The 15982-nt window shown below is 43.5% G+C and overlaps 1 protein-coding gene across 1 annotated transcript in view; it reads right to left on the bottom strand.

Moving 5' to 3' along the window:
- Positions 1-3640: 3640 nt before the first annotated feature.
- Positions 3641-15982, bottom strand: part of LOC148149003 (uncharacterized) — a 42772-nt gene continuing 30430 nt past the window's right edge. Inside the window, exons 3-5 of the mRNA XM_087990978.1 lie at positions 9129-9360; positions 5682-5747; positions 3641-3873 (exon numbers count right to left, since the gene is read on the bottom strand). Coding sequence (XP_087847104.1) covers positions 3781-3873; positions 5682-5747; positions 9129-9335 — 366 coding nt within the window. The 5' untranslated portion in view covers positions 9336-9360 and the 3' untranslated portion in view covers positions 3641-3780. The remainder of the gene's footprint in view (positions 3874-5681; positions 5748-9128; positions 9361-15982) is intronic.

Below are 15982 nucleotides of genomic sequence, written 5' to 3'. Positions count from 1 at the left end.
CATCTGCAGTCATTGTTTTTACCTTGTGTTCTATTAAGCCAGCTTCACTCTGGGATCAGACTTGTCCAGTATTGCCATCAGCTGTGATCATAAGATGGACAATGTAGCCATTCCCTCTTGATATTAAACAGTATTATCATTGAGAGTTAAAATCAACTAGGAGAAGTAGGGACTACAGATGCTGGAGATCAGAGTCGAGAGTGTGGTACTGATGGAATTTCTGATGAAGGGCTTTTGCCTGAAACGTCGATTCTCCTGCTCCCCGGATGCTGCCTGACCTGCTGTGCTTTTCCAGCACCCCACTCTCGATTCTAATCTCCATCATCTGCAGTCCCTATTTGCTCCTAGCATGATTGTTGGCCCTGTTGTGGTGCAGCAGTAGTGGGAGGGACGTGGGTTCAAGTCCCACCTGCTCCAGTGCTGTATAATAGTACTTCTGAACAGATTGATTAGAAGTAGAGGTTGATAGTTTTTTTAAAAATAGCATTATCATCACTGAATTCCCTACGATTAATGTTATGTGGCTTAGATTGCTCTTAAGTGCATTAGCCATTTAGTATGTTGATGAGGCATGGATTATTTAAAAGAAAACCATTTGGTTAATAAATGTATTAGAATTTTTGGGAATTTAATGAGCAATGTAGATATAAGAGAACCAATGGATAAAGTCTTTTTTGGATTTCCAAAAGCCATTCAGTAAGATGCAACAGGTTGGTGCATAAGTTAAGAATTCCTGATGTTAAGGTCTTTTATTGGAAAGGATAAAGGATTGGCTAGCAAACAGGATACAGTTGGGATGATGCAGTCATTTTCAGGTTGACAAATGTTAACTAGTAAAGGGCCACAACGATCAATGGTGAGTCTGCAACAACTTAGGATTTATACTAATGAGTATTGGATAAAGGGACAGAATACATTAAAATGATAATTGGCAGTGAAACAAAGAGAGTAAGAAATCAAGTTGTGAAGAGAATTCCGAGTCTGCAAAGGGATATAGGGAGATTAACCACATAGGCAAAACATTTGCAAATTATGTATAATTTGGAAAAATGTAAGATTGTCCACTTTTGACAAAATGTATTTCAATTAGACTGTATATTACCAAGATAAAGAGCGATCTGGGTTTCCTTGTCCATAAATTGCTTATACTCCTATTCAAAGATCCTGTCAAATGAGGCATGGATGTCCTTAGGAAAAGTGCCAGCCAATGCAAATAGTAACACTCAGCTCTACGCAAGAGCTCATCTCACCACGGCATGTGGTTTCAGAAGCAGAATGCCAGCCTATTGAACAGGATGTCAGCAGAGATAAACCTTCACCTTTGGCAAGGGAAAACATCACTGATGTCACTTACTGCAGATTTTTCTTTCCAAAATTGATTTGTCCATAAAAAGAGATGCAGCAGGTTATTCCATCTGACCTCTTTAAAGTGCTGAGGCTGCATTCCTGTTATATCTCGTAGATAGAACAACATACATGAACTATACATCTATTTTATATGAATCATACAGCAAGTGATTAGGAAGAGAAATAAATTGTTTGCCTTTATTTCAAGGGGGATTGAATGATAAAATTCGGGATGTCTTGGTACAACTGTATGAGGACTGCAGATGCTGGAGATCAGAGCTGAAAAATGTGTTGCTGGAAAAGCGCAGCAGGTCAGGCAGCATCCAAGGAGCAGGAGAATCGACGTTTCAGGCATAACCTGACCTGCTGCGCTTTTCCAGCAACACATTTTTCACAACTAAATAAGGTATTGACTGGAGCATTCCTGGAGAATCGCAAAGGGTTTTCCTTCCTTACCTAAGATGGGACACATCTGTTTCAGAAACAGTTCAGAGAGTGTTCACTGGACTGATCCCTGAGGTGAAGGTGGGGAATGGTTGAGCAGGTTAGGGATCATTCATCAATGTTCCCAAAAATGAGAAATGACCTTAGTAAGACAATTAAGATTTTGAGGGGCTGCAACAAATTAGACTCTGTGGGAAATGCTTTTCGTACTGAGTTTGGTGTTGTAGTTATTTTAAAAAAATCAAATTGAATCGAATGTCGTATCTGCGTTTCAGAATTGAGCATTGTATCAGTTTCGTAGCCATATTTGGCGAACGCTACAGTTTTATTCTAAAATTATTCTAATTTTATTCTTTTCATTTTTGATTGCCTGAAGTGTTCTAAATGTATCTGGTTTAAATGAGCCACATTCAACAGGTAAGATTAAAATTCAACTAGATCATGTTTAAATAATCTTGATTCTTAATGCTAGCCTACTCCTGTTCCTAAATCTTTAGTTCTTTTGTCAACTGAAATACTAATGAACAATAACAAAAGACCTGAAAATCTGGCAATCACCAAAAGTAAATACTTCATTGCTCAGACTTTTGAGTATAGGAGTTAGGATATCATGTTGAGGCTGTACAGGACATTGGTGAGGCCTCTTCTGGCACAACGTGTGCAGTTCTGGTCACCCTGTTATAAGAAGGATATCATTAAACTGGAGAGGGTTCAGAAAAGACTTACCAGGATGTTCCTGGGAATGGAAAATTGAGGTTTAAAGAGAGGATGGATAGACTGGGCCTTTTTTTCACTGGAATGTACAATATTGAGGTATAGGGGTTTATAAAATCAGGGCATAGGTTCAGGATGAGGTGGGAAAAATTTAAAAGGGACCTAAGGGGCAACTTTTTCACACAAAGGGTGGTGCGTGTATGGAATGAGCTGCCAGAGGAAGCGGTGGAGGCTGGTACAATTACAACATTTAAAAGGCATTTCAATGGGTTTATGAATAGGAAGGATGTAGAGGGATATGGGCCAAGTGCTGGCAAATGGGGCTAATTTAGCTTAGGATATCTGGTCAGCATGGACAAGTTGGACCGAAGGGTCTGCTTCCGTGCTGTATGTCACTCTGACTCTATGACTCTATTACGGCTATGGATAAGGTGTATATGACTGGTGTCTTTTCCTTAGGATGGGGGATTTCAATACAAGGGAGCATATTCTTAAGGTAAGAAAGATTTTTAAAAAGATATAAGAGGCAACTTTTTTACACAAACAGTGGTTTGTGTGTAGAATGAACTTCATGAGGAAGTGGTGGATGTGGGTACAGGTGCAAGGTTTAAAAAACATCTGGATAAGTACATGAGTAGGAAATGTTTGGAAGGTTGTGGACCAAGAGCAGGCAGATGGGACTGGTTTTGTTTGGAATTATGGTTGGCATGGATTGGCTAGACTGAAGGATTAGCGTCCATGCTGTATGACTCTATAAGTTAGACAGGCTTTATAAGGACGTTTCTGTGGGAGAGTTGAGAGCTCACCTGTCGGGGCAAGAGACAATATCCATGGCTCAATGGATCACTTGGAAATGTTTTTCAATGTCCATCCCTGCCATTGAACAAAGACATGCTTTCAGGGTTTTAAGATGAACAAAGCCACTCAGCTACAGGGAACCAAATCTTTCAAAGGTAAGTAACTGTGAATTACAGCTTGAATTTTTTTCTGTGCACAAAAGTCAAATGGTGACATTCCTTAATTGCCTACAGGGACATTGGTGTCACTTTCATGAAAAAACTGGGTAGTTGTGTAAAGGATCTGCAAGATATAGACAGTGTTCAGGGCAAATAAGAAAACAAATGCTTGGATAATGCTTATTTATTTTTTATAACTATAACCAAGTTGCCAATGCCTCATGAATAACCAACATTGCATGCAACCTGGAGAAGACTACAATAAGAACTACATGTGAAACTTTACAATATAACGTTGGTAGGATTTGTATAGAAGATATCAAATCATTAGTTGGTTAGGACTTTTGCAGTCAAAACTTTCAAGAGTCATTTGCTCGAGCCAGGGACGGCTGAACACAGCGGCTTCACATCTCTGAAAGGGAAAATAAACATCTTCATGTGAATATAACAAAGCCACCTTGCATTGTTGCTAATAAAACCATTAGTGTTCTAATTTGGCACTATCAATCTGTGACTTAACATATCTAGTAATCCACTTTGTGCTGCTTCTCAGTAATCAGCCTCTGACTATTAGTTCAGAAAGAAAATAATGTTAATGTTGGCATTTGTTTGATAATTTATTCTCTTATCAAAGTAAAAGGTTTTATTATTGGGCACTACAGCTTCTTTTCCAGATACTGAATGACCAGACACTGCAGTGTTTCCTTCCAAAGCTACCAAGCTGCCATTTCCAGGCAGGAGGCTGGAAGAACACAGCAAGCCACGCAGCATAAGCCAGTGAAGAAGCTCAGTGGTTAGCACTGCTACCAGGGACTTGGGTTCGATTCCAGCCTCGGGCAACTGCCTGTGTGGAGTTTGCACATTCTCCCTGTGTCTGCGTGGGTTTCCTCCGGGTGCTCCAGTTTCCTCCTACAGTCCAAAGATGTGCAGGTCAGGTGAATTGGCCACGCCCATAATGTTCAGGGATGTGTAGGTTGGGTGCATTAGTCAGGGTAAATGTAGAGTAATAGTGTAGGGGAATGGGTCTGGGTGGGATACCCTTCGGAGGGTCAGTGTGGACCTGTTGGGCCGAAGGGCCTGTTTCCACACTGTAGGAATTCTAATTCAATGTTTCGGGTGTAACCCTTCTGGAGGACTCCAGCTGTTGATGCTGCCTGGCTTGCTGTGTTCTCCCAGCCCTTTGCTTGTCTACCTTGGATTCCAGCATCTGCAGGTCTTTTTCGTCTCATTTTCAAGAAGTGTTCAGCAATTAGATGTTTTTCCTGCCCATTCACACCAGCTAGCATAATGACTTGCTAAGGCACATTTAAAATTCTTATCGCAGTTGTGGATATCTCTGCTTCAAATCCTCTGCGCATTGACTTGAGCTGATTTATATCATTTGGAGCTCACAGAGGATTTAACCTTACAATTCTCGATGTAATTGAAAGCTGGGTGAACCTCTGATGTCACTCAACCCCTAACTTCACATCTATTAATCCTTCAGCATGGGCTTCACTATTGACCAATGCCTTTCTCATTCACCAGGCAATGTATATTGGGAGATGTGGTCCTATTAAATATGAACTGCTCGAGACAGAGTACAATGACCCTAAATACTTTCCACTCTGTATATTAGCCAAAATGGTGAAAGTGAGGACTGCAGATGCTGGAGATTAGGGTTGAGAGTGTGGTGCTGGAAAAGCACAGTAGTTCAGGCAACATCGGTGGAGCAGGAGAATCGACGTTTCAGGCAAAAGCCCTTTAAAAGTCCTCTACATAAAATACAGCTTTCTCCTAGCTACCATCTATTGCATTCACTGCTCACAATGTGGTCTCCTCTATGTTGGGGAAGTGAAGTGTAGACTGTGTGACTGCAAAAAAAAAAAGTCCCTGAGCTTCCATTTCTGAGGAAGGGTCACTGGACTTGAAATGTTAACTCTGATTTCTCTCCGCATACCCTGCCAGATTGCTGAGCTTTTCCAGCAATTCTGCTTTCGTTTCTGATTTATAGTATTCGCAGTTCTTTGGGCTTGGTCTATTATAATTGTACTCCCGAGCACAAGCTAAGTAACTTCCAAAATAACAGTAAAATGACTCTGAGGGAGCGGAATGGCTGGTGTCAAGTATGCACTTTGGTCAGGGTGTAAATACCAGCATGTCCAAGTTGTCTGCACGCTAAAGAAGAAAGCTAATTCACTGTTTTCACTGTAATTAGTAACAATACAAAGCATTTCTTACTGTCACACTGGTCTGCATTTCCGATTCAATGGTAATGGTTAGATACAGCATCAATCCGCCAACAGCCTGATAACAATAACATGTTGAACATTAGCCAATGTTACAAAATTAATTGTTGAAAGTCAATAATCAATGACATTTTGTGACATTCAGATTTTTAACAAGCTCCTAGTAGGTCAAGGAGCTCTGACAGTCCTGCCGACAAGGATATTGCTGTTATTGTTGGGTGACCCTTGGAGAAGGTCAGCACCAGCTCTTGGACACCTCATCCTATTCCCCCCCCCACCCTCCCACCCCCGGACCATCAGCCCACCATCGAGCATCAGACCATTGTGTTCACCTCAAATCATGTACGGATCTCCCCTCCACAGCCTCTCACCTCATGGCTTTCCCCCCAACCCCATATCATTTCGACCTCCTTCCCAAAATCCACAAACAAGGTCACTCGGGCAGACCCGTTGTATCTGTCCTACGGAGCTTATTGTTTCCTACCTCAATTTTTTTCTCCCTTTGCCCAGTCCCTTCCTACTTACATCCACAATTCTGCTGACACTTTACATCATTTTCAAAATTCCCAGTTTGCAGGCACCAGCTGAATCTCCTTCTTCATGGATGTGCAATCCCTTTCCACGTCCATCCCCCATCAGGATGGTCTCAGGGCTCTCCACTTCGTCCTGGAAGAAAGGCCTGAACTGTCCCCATTCATCACCACCCTCCTCCGCCTGGCCAAGCTCACCCTCACTTCGAACAACTTGTCCTTTAACTCCTCTCACTTTCTTCAGGCCAAAGAGTTGGCCACGGGTCCCTGCATGGGCCCCACTTATGCCTGTCACTTTTTTTGGGTGCGTGGAACAGTCGTTGTTCCAGTCCAACTCGAGCTCCACCCACAAGTCTTCCTTTGGTGACATCTTTGCTACTGCTTCCCTCTCTCTTCTGGAATTGGAGAAGTTTATCCATTTCGCTTCCAATTTCCACCCCACTCTCACCTTCACCTGGCCCATCTCTGACTCCTCCTTTCCCTTCCGCAACGTCCCTGTATCCATTTCTGGCAATCGGTTGGATACCAATATTCATTACAAACCCATTGACTCCCAAGGTTACCTGGACTATACATTCTCTCATACTGCTCCCTGTAAAGACTCTATCCTTTTCTCTGAGTTTCTCCATCACCATCGCACCTGCCCTAACGATGCCATCTTTAAGAGATTAGGGTGTTTCAGAAATGCCCATTTTTTACCTCCACCGGGATTCTCCACCACTGTGGTAAACAGGACCCTCAGCCATGTCCAACTTATTTCCCACCCTTCAGCCCTCACCTCTTCTCTTCCCTCCTACAACACCAATAAGGTCCACCTGGCCTTCACTAACGACAACAATTTGTATTTATGTATTGCTTTTAACATAGTAAATTATTCCAATGTTCGTCAGAGGAACATCTTTGGTAAGATATTGACGCAGATGCAAGACCGAGCTATTCGGTTAAAAGCTCAAAAGCTTCGAAGAGATTTTAATTTTAAGCATCATCTTAAAGTTGGCAGGGCAAAGGGTTCTGGGAAGGGAGCGCCAGTGTTTCAGAACTTAGCGGCTGAAGGCATGTTAGCAAAGTTGGGAATGTGCAACAAGCCAGAATTAGAAAAATGTTTCTTATAGAGCTGGAAGTTACAAGGATAGAGAAGAGCAGAACATAGTGGGATTTGAAATGAATTTTTTTTTAAATTGTGCAGCCAAGCTAGGTGTCTTCAGGACTTGAGGATAAGAATCAAGAAGAATATCTAGTGAATAACTAAATTAAAAGAGACACCAATAAAACAGGTAAATATAAACAAATGGTGTGATTACATTTTCACAACTTCAAATGTGGTTAGTACTGTTAGGTGTAATAGCTATTTTGTGCACATCAGAAAACAGCTATGAGATAAATGACCAGCTACTCTGTAATGATGTTGACAGATAATTGTTAGTCAGGATTCTTGAACAATTCCTTTAAAGGATATCTCCTGATCACTTCTACTCCCCAAAATAATCAGGCAGAGCCAATTGGTTTAATGCCTTATTCAAAATTGTAGCACTGCTTTAATCGTCAGTTTGAAAGCGGCCTAATTCAGGGTTGAGAGTGCTATCACTGAGCAAACGTAAATTTATTTATGTATCAACTACTTTAACCTCACCATATTATATCTGGATTTAGGGCAAGGAAAAATTTCCATTTGGCTATAGTTATGTATCATCTTCAAGCAATGAAACAACTTAAGACTAATGCACAACGATTGAGTCAAATATAAGTAAATTAAGTCAACAGATATTATTTCTGGATTTTACAAGTGTCTATTCTGTTCTTTTGCTGTGAAGATGGAAATTAGTGGCCCTGCTAATCAAAAATGGACGATTAGGAGGAATGAATTCATGCTGATTCTGTGCTTTATCATGATACACCAATGTAGCATATCTGAATTAGCACATTATTACCTTGAGCCTACCAGACTTCAGACTTTTTCTGGCATCCAATTGATCTTTTCAGTTCTGGATATAAGTTTGCTCGCTGAGCTGGAAGGGACTCCTTTTTCCTCCATCTCTGTTGCATCTGTTCCTATGATGCCAGCTTCAACAAGGGAGCCTATGAAATGTCCACCTTCTTCCTCAACTGAGGACGCCCCAGCCCTGTGGTGAACAGGGCCCCCGGCAAACCTCCTGCACTTTGGCCCTTACAGCCTCTCTTCCCTACCACAACAGCGAGCAAACTTACAACCAGAACTTCGACCTGAGCTACAAATCTTCTGTAAAGTTGCTGATCTTCTCAGTGCTTGAGAATTCTGGTCTCAGTGAAAATCTTGCACCGAGCTGGCAGTGACCAGAGTTGTCATAAGTCTCTGCAAAGCATTTTCATAAACCTCAGAAAACTGTTGGTAAATTGTTAAAGAGGGGCATGGATAGGATAAATAGACAAAATCTTTTTCCTGGGGTCAGGGAGTTCAGAACTAGAAGGCATAGGTTTAGGGTGAGAGGGGAAAGATATAAAGGAGACCTAAGGGGCAACTTTTTCACACAGAGGGTGGTACGTGTATGGAATGAGCTGCCAGAGGATGTGGTGGAGGCTGGTACAATTGCAACATTTAAGAGGCATTTGGATGGGTATATGAATAGGAAGGGTTTGGAGGGATATGAGCCGGGTACTGGCAGGTGGGACTAGATTGGGTTGGGATATCTGGTCGGCATGGACGGGTTGGACCGAAGGGTCTGTTTCCATGCTGTACATCTCTATGACTCTATGACTCTATGGCATTTACCACAACAGGACAACGCTGAAAATTCAAATTTGGCTCCTGCTTATCCTTATTAAGGAGGGTAAGGAAAGTCCCTGGAATTTAACATTGTTGCACAGTAGTAGTGATTATACACAAAGAGACACAGATAAATAATCGATGTAGGAAAAGCCCACTACATTGTTACCTGCTGTTGAGCTTTCTCCACTGTGATCTTTTGATGATCGGAAAGTGACTCTTCTTTTATGAACGCAGCAGCTTTTTGAACATATTTGTTGGTCACATCTACCTCGAAACGCTGACCAAGAAGACCCTCTTCATCATTTATTGCTGAAGTTGAGGTGAAGAAAGCAGCAGAAAGTAGGGCACACACACCGATCCAGATAGCTGCCATCTTTCCCTCACTCTACAGCAAGTGACTGAAGAGATACATTGACAACCAGCTTTTTATTCAAATCCTTGTGAAGGACAAAATTATGTAATACGATATGCTCAATAATTGCCCCAGCCATTCCTACAAATTGCTAAGTTAGTTAAGAACAAAAGCATATTAAATAACTAAGTTAACTATCCCAATATTATAGTATTAAACCTAACCTCGTTGTGACTTTTTTGAACAATCAAGGATTTGAAATAAGCCAATTAGCAAATCCTCTTTGAGGCACCTCCCATTATCCTTTTCACACTGGAAGATAACTACAATTAGGGGCCATCAGAAACATGATGACTTTCCATCTCTATGAGGTTGACCTTGATGACCCCATTTTCAACATAGAAACTTTGAAATAATTCTCATTCTTTCCCATTACATTTTTGTTTTGTGGATGTTGGCAGGAAACCTAGTTAAATCCAGTTTGGAATTCTGTTTGTGTGAACTTCTCCAGTCCCCATTACTACAGGATCATCATTGACCATTTCTATCACCAGACACTCCAACGTATTTTCTTCACTCCTTGCCTCTTTGCTTTTTTAAGGGACTGGCCTGTCTGTGATGTCATTTTCACTGTTTCACTAGATAGTCCTCCTCTGGCAAGGGAAGCCAGGCAGGTAGTTTTGTCACTCCTGATGAAGGGCTTATGCCCGAAATATCAATTCTCCTGCTCCTCGGGTGCTGCCTGATCTGCTGTGTTTTTCCAGCGCCAAACTCTTGGCTCTGATCTCCAGCATCTGTAGTCGTCACTTTTCCCATGTGGTTTTGTACTGCATAGCCTGGACCCTGTACAGTCCTGTGCTGGAAATGTGTTGCTGGAAAAGCGCAGCAGGTCAGGCAGCATCCAGGGAACAGGAGAATCGACGTTTCGGGCATAAGCCCTTCTTCAGGAACTGTTCAGTACTGTACTTGGCTTTGGGCGGCACGGTGGTACAGTGGTTAGCACTGCTTCCTCACAGCGCCAGAGACCCGGGTTCAATTCCCGCCTCAGTCTGTGTGGAGTTTGCACATTCTCCCCGTGTTTGCGTGGGTTTCCTCCGGGTGCTCCGGTTTCCTCCCACAATCCAAAAATGTGCAGGTTAGGTGAATTGGCCATGCTAAGTTGACTGTAGTGTTAGGTGAAGGGGTAACTGTAGGGGAATGGGTCTGGGTGGGTTGCTCTTTGGAGGGTCGGTGTGGACTTGTTGGACCGAAGGGCCTGTTTCCACACTGTAAGTAATCTAATCTAATCATAGTTGGTATTTTGACCTTTACTCCACTTACTTTACTCCAACATCACCAGGGCCCTGTGCTTATTCTTTCCCCATTTACACAGCCTCATTGTAACAGGGATGCAGAAAACAGTTCTTCAACAGTGAACATATAAATTAGGAGCTGGAGTAAGCTATTTGACTCTTCTAGCTTGGTGACAATGTAATAACATCATTCCTGATTTGATTATTCCAGGTTCCTGTTTATTCCCAATACTCTTTCACCTCCTTTCTCATCAACCGTCCATCTATCTTGGCCTTAAAAATATTCAAAGAGTCCACTCCACCAGTTTTGAGGAAGACAAATCCAAACACTCACAACCCTCTGAAAGAAATGAAAGATGCCTTTAATCTCTGTCTTAAATGGTAGCCCCTTATTTTAAGCAGTTTTACATTCACCCATACAAGGGAACGCCCTCTCCACAGCCTCATCCTAAAGACTTTTCAGGATCTTAGATGTCCATAACAAACCCAGGGACTCCCACAGTTACCTTAACTATACATTCTCACACCCTACTTCCTGTAAAGACTCTACTCCATTTTCCTTGCTCCCCCATCTCCCTCGCATCTGTTCTGATGATGCCAGCTTCAATAAGGGAGTCTACGAAATGTCCATCTTCTTCCTCAACCGAGGTGAACAGGGCCCCCAGCTGGATCTGACACATCTCCTGCACTTTGGCCTTTACCCTACCGCAACAGCGGTAATGTTCCCCTGGTCTTTACCTACCATCCCACCAGTATCCACATCCACAGGATCAGTAACCGCCATTTTTGCCACCTTCAGTGAAATGCCACCACCAGACACATATTCCCCTCCCCTTCCTTGTCAATCCTTCCACAGGGACCGTTCTCTCCAGGGCACCCTGGTCCACTCTTCCTTCACTCCCAACGTCCACCCACCCACAGCCCATAACACCTTCCCTTGCAACTACAGAAGGTGTAATGCCTGCTTGTTTATTTCCTCCCTCCTCAATATCCAAAGGTCCAAACATACCTTCCAGGTGAAGCAGCATTTTATCTGCACTTCCCACAATTTAGTCTACAGTATTCGCTGCTCACAATGTGGTCCCCTCTACATTGGGAAAATGTGTAAACTGAGTGACTGCTTCACAGAGCACCTACATTCTGTCTGCACAAAAGACCCTGAGCTTCCAGTTGCCTGTCATTTAACGGCCCACCCTGTTCCCTGGCCAACATCTCTGTCTCAGGTTTGCTGCAGTGTTCCAGCAAAGCTCAGCGCAAGTTGGAAGAGCAGCACTTAATTTTCCGCATTGGGACCCAGCAGCCCTATGGCCTCAATGTCGAGTTCAACAATTTCAGGGCTTGAGCCCTCCCATGTCCTTATCCCACATTACCCATTGTTCACCACTAACAGTCCCCATTTATAGTTATTTACCCACCCAGCCAGATCACTGTCCACTCCTTTGTCTGTCCAACTGTTCTTCTCTCTCTTTAGGCTCTACCCCCACCTATCGTTTACTCCTTATCCCCCTCCCCCACCCTAACTTCTGCATATAAAGCAACACTTTCCTAGTGACCATTAGTTCTGAGGAAGAGTCACTGGACCCGAAATGTTAACTTTGATTTCTCTCCACAGATGCTGCCAGACCTGCTGAGCTTTTCCAGCAATTTCTGCCTTTGTTTCTGATTTCAAGCATCTGCAATTCTTTCAGCTTTTATTTAATGCTGTGCGCCTGTTAGTTCTGGCTGTCGGGCAAAGCACAAAATGGTTGGATAGACAAATTATGAACATCCAAGTATATCTGAAATTAGTGAGTGCTAAAGGGGCAAGTGAGGGGTCCTGAGATGCACCGTGGTCGAATCCATGAGTTGGGCACCAGTTCTGGAAGTAGAATTGCAATGAAAGGTGCCAGTGCACTGCAACGTTCAGTGGTGAAGTGCAGAACCACCTTGCAAGTGGATTGGAGATATGACGTGAAGGTCTGACGTGCTGGTACACGTCTATGCCAACATATATGAACAGGGATATGCATATGGTCAATACCCCTGGAGCGGGCCCCAAGATGGAGTGTAAGAACAGTAAGTGGTGAACTGGAATCGACAGGTGACAACTTAGACTTTCATGTCGGGAATTGTCTGCATCTAGTTTCTCTCTGGTGAGTGGGAGGATTGGAAATTACATACAAATAAGGCAAAATTAATTAATAGTGACATCCTAAAGCATGTAAATGCATGAAAATTGGCCCCATGCCACTCATCACTGAGTTCTAATCTTGCAGCTTCCCACTTGGTTGGAAAATTGGACATTTTGCTCTTGATGTATTATTGCCAATTTCACTCACTTTCCCAACTTTCCCACCAATGCCAACCTTACTCAGTGTTTGAGACAATTCCATGCATGACAACATTGGTTTCTATATCGGGAGGGGTATAGAGTAAATAAAGGCAAGGGAGTTTCCAGAGTCTTGGGTTCTGGGCTAAAGTGGGGCATTAATATTTCCATGAAGGGTTATATAAAGTTACATAAAGATACATAAAAACAGGACATGGATTTCCCATTAACAATCATGTTCCACCTCAAATTCTGGAAGACGCTTCCAGATTCAGATACTGATCTTTAATTATGGAAGAACATAGGCTGTGATGTGGAAGGGAGCATTCCCCTTGAGGGGAGAGGGAGTGGCTACCGTGGTGGCTTATTGGTACAATTATATCCCCAATGCAGCATTAAAACTTTGATTTACAACATAAAATCAAGTAAGGTCGTATGTGTCAAAACTCCCTACTAAGGGATAACAGTGACCTTCTTGGGAAGCTTTCAAATCACTTTGTGTGAGGGTACAACGTGAGACATCATTGGGAAGGATGTGAAGGTTCAGGGATTCCTTCAATAAAATTGTGTCATTGTTCTGACTCCCCACGCAGATTTTCTGCTGATGGATCTTACATAAAGGACACTTTCGCTGGGATCCTTGTGACTTTGGTGTGACAATTCCACGAAGACCAGCAATGCTCCAGCCACCACCCTACAGAATCCACAGGGCAAAGTAGCAACTGAATACCCACCAAGGGGGTAGAAGCTTATGTTGAAACCACTCATCTTGCTGTCATTTTCTTCAACTGTCTAAAAGACAGAACCGGTACCAATCAAGGATACCCAGGGCTGTCATTCCTGAACTGTGCAACCTGCTGGAGCAGGACCTGCGCTCAGTGGGAATGGGTGGCAATCCCATTCTGATGTCATCAGGATCACAAACTCCCTGAATTCGAGCAGTTGGGCTTCTGGGAGCAACTAGGGACTGTGTGGCATCGACTGTGGGACCACTGACAGTAGTAGCAGAGTGTGCCATCTTCAAGATGCACTACGGAAATTCATCAGAGATCTTTAGACAGCATCATCCAAACTCACGTTCACTACTATCCTGAAGGACAGTAGCAGCTGATAAATGAGAATACCACAACCTACAAGTTGCTCTCCAAGCCACTCAACATCCTGAGTTGAATATACCAGAAATATACCAAATATTCCTTGTCGCTGGGTCAATATCCTGGAACCCCCTCTGTAACAGCATGGTGGCTCAAACTAGAGCATAGGGGCTGCAAGGATTCAGGAAGGCAACTCACCTTCGTACGGGCAACTAGGGACAGACAATAAATTTGACCCAGCCAGTGATGCCTACTCACAAATGGATTAAAAAACCTTGCAATCTTTGACCCAGAAATGCCTCTGGGATGTTATTGCTGTCACCGCACCAGACCACAGCTCTTCACAGCAGCTCAGACAGGGCAGTTCTCCACCATCACTGGCTTACCCCAGATGCAGGAAGCTACTGACTGTACCTATTTTACTTTGAGAGTGCTCTATTGCCCACCTATAAAGCCTTCCACCCCAGAACGGTAAAATTACATGTAATTCTAGAGCTCTAAGTCAGCTATCCTGGGTACTGTTGTTGACCTATCTGTGTTTGCCAGTGATATCGAATAACAACCCTGAAATACAAGTTACTGTTTGAATGCTATAAGGGTGTTTTTACACTAAAAGCAACTTTCTAATAAAATAGAGCAATAATACAAAATAATGTAACCCCATGTGTGTATTTGTACTTTCGTGTGTGTGTTTTTGTGTATCTGTATGTGTGGACATTTTGTAGCAGTGCATGTATGTGCATGTGCACATGCATGCATGTGTTTATATCTGTGTGTTTGTGTGTGTGTGAGATATGATCTGCCTGTCCCCAGGTTGATCAGGCCTAGTTCATGGGGACTCCTCTCAAAGTCTGAGCTTTGCCCTGTCTCCTGGAGTGCTGGTCCCTCTCTCAGGGTTGTCCTTGTTGAAGTCTGACTCCATTAGAGTTGGCTCTTCTCTCTCTCTCTCTCGCTCTCGTTCTATCTCCACCCCGCCACCCCAACACCTGCCTCTCTTTTTAGACTCTCTTGCCTTAAATGGTTAGAAGCCTCGTTTCTTTATTCTTCTTTCTTTACAGCTAACAGAATTCGATTTATCAGTCGCATTGCTATCCTGTGGAATGGCCTGTAGTTAATGCCTCTCATCTCTTGGCCAACTCTACACAATCGGTCCAGGCAATATTGGGGACATCCTGGCTTCAAATGTAATAGGTTCTGTTGTGGTGTTGTTACAGTAACTCGGAGAAAGTGAAGGATGCAGATGCTGGAGAATCAAAATTTGTGGTGCTGGAAAAGCACAGCAGGTCAGGCAGACATCTGAGGATACAGGAGAATCGATGTTTTGCACATAAGTTGTTCATCAGGAATGTGGAGGGAGAAGGGGGCTGAAAAATAAATAGGAGTGTGGATGGCAAGATAATTGGTAGATGCAGGTGGGAGGTGATGGTGAGGGTCGGTGGGGAGGATAGAGCAGATGGTGGGAAGGAAGATGGACAAGTCAAGAGGGCGGTGCCGAGTTGGAGGGTTGGATCTGGGACGAAGTGGGGTGGAGGAGACATTTGGAAACTGGTGAAGTTGATGTTGATGCCGTGTGGTTGTAGGGTCCCAAGATGGAAGATGAGTCGGCCTTCCTCCAGTTGATAGGTAGTTTTGATTTGGCACTGGAGGAGGCACAGAATTTGCATGTTCTTGGGGCAGTTGGAGGGGGAGTTGAAGGGGTTGGCCACAGGGCAGTGGGGTTTTGTGATGCGTACGTGCCAGAAATGTTGCCTGAACCGGTCCCTGAGTTGGCACGGTCTCACCGTTGTAGAGGAAACCACATACAGAGCAACAGATGCAGTAAATGAGGTGGGTGAGTGTGCTGGCAAATCTCTGCCAGATGTGAAATTATCTTTTAGGGCCTTGGACGGAGGTGAGGGGGGAGGTGTGGGTGTAGGTTTTGTACCTCGTGCGGTGGGTGTGGGTGTCGTGGATGGGTTGGTAGGGGGGAGTGGA

This window comes from Chiloscyllium plagiosum, unplaced genomic scaffold (genome assembly GCF_037043375.1).
Source record: "Chiloscyllium plagiosum isolate Xiang-an unplaced genomic scaffold, Cpla_swu_hap1 HiC_scaffold_10, whole genome shotgun sequence".
Lineage (NCBI taxonomy): Eukaryota > Metazoa > Chordata > Chondrichthyes > Orectolobiformes > Hemiscylliidae > Chiloscyllium > Chiloscyllium plagiosum.
This window is presented reverse-complemented; position numbering and strand designations above follow the sequence as displayed.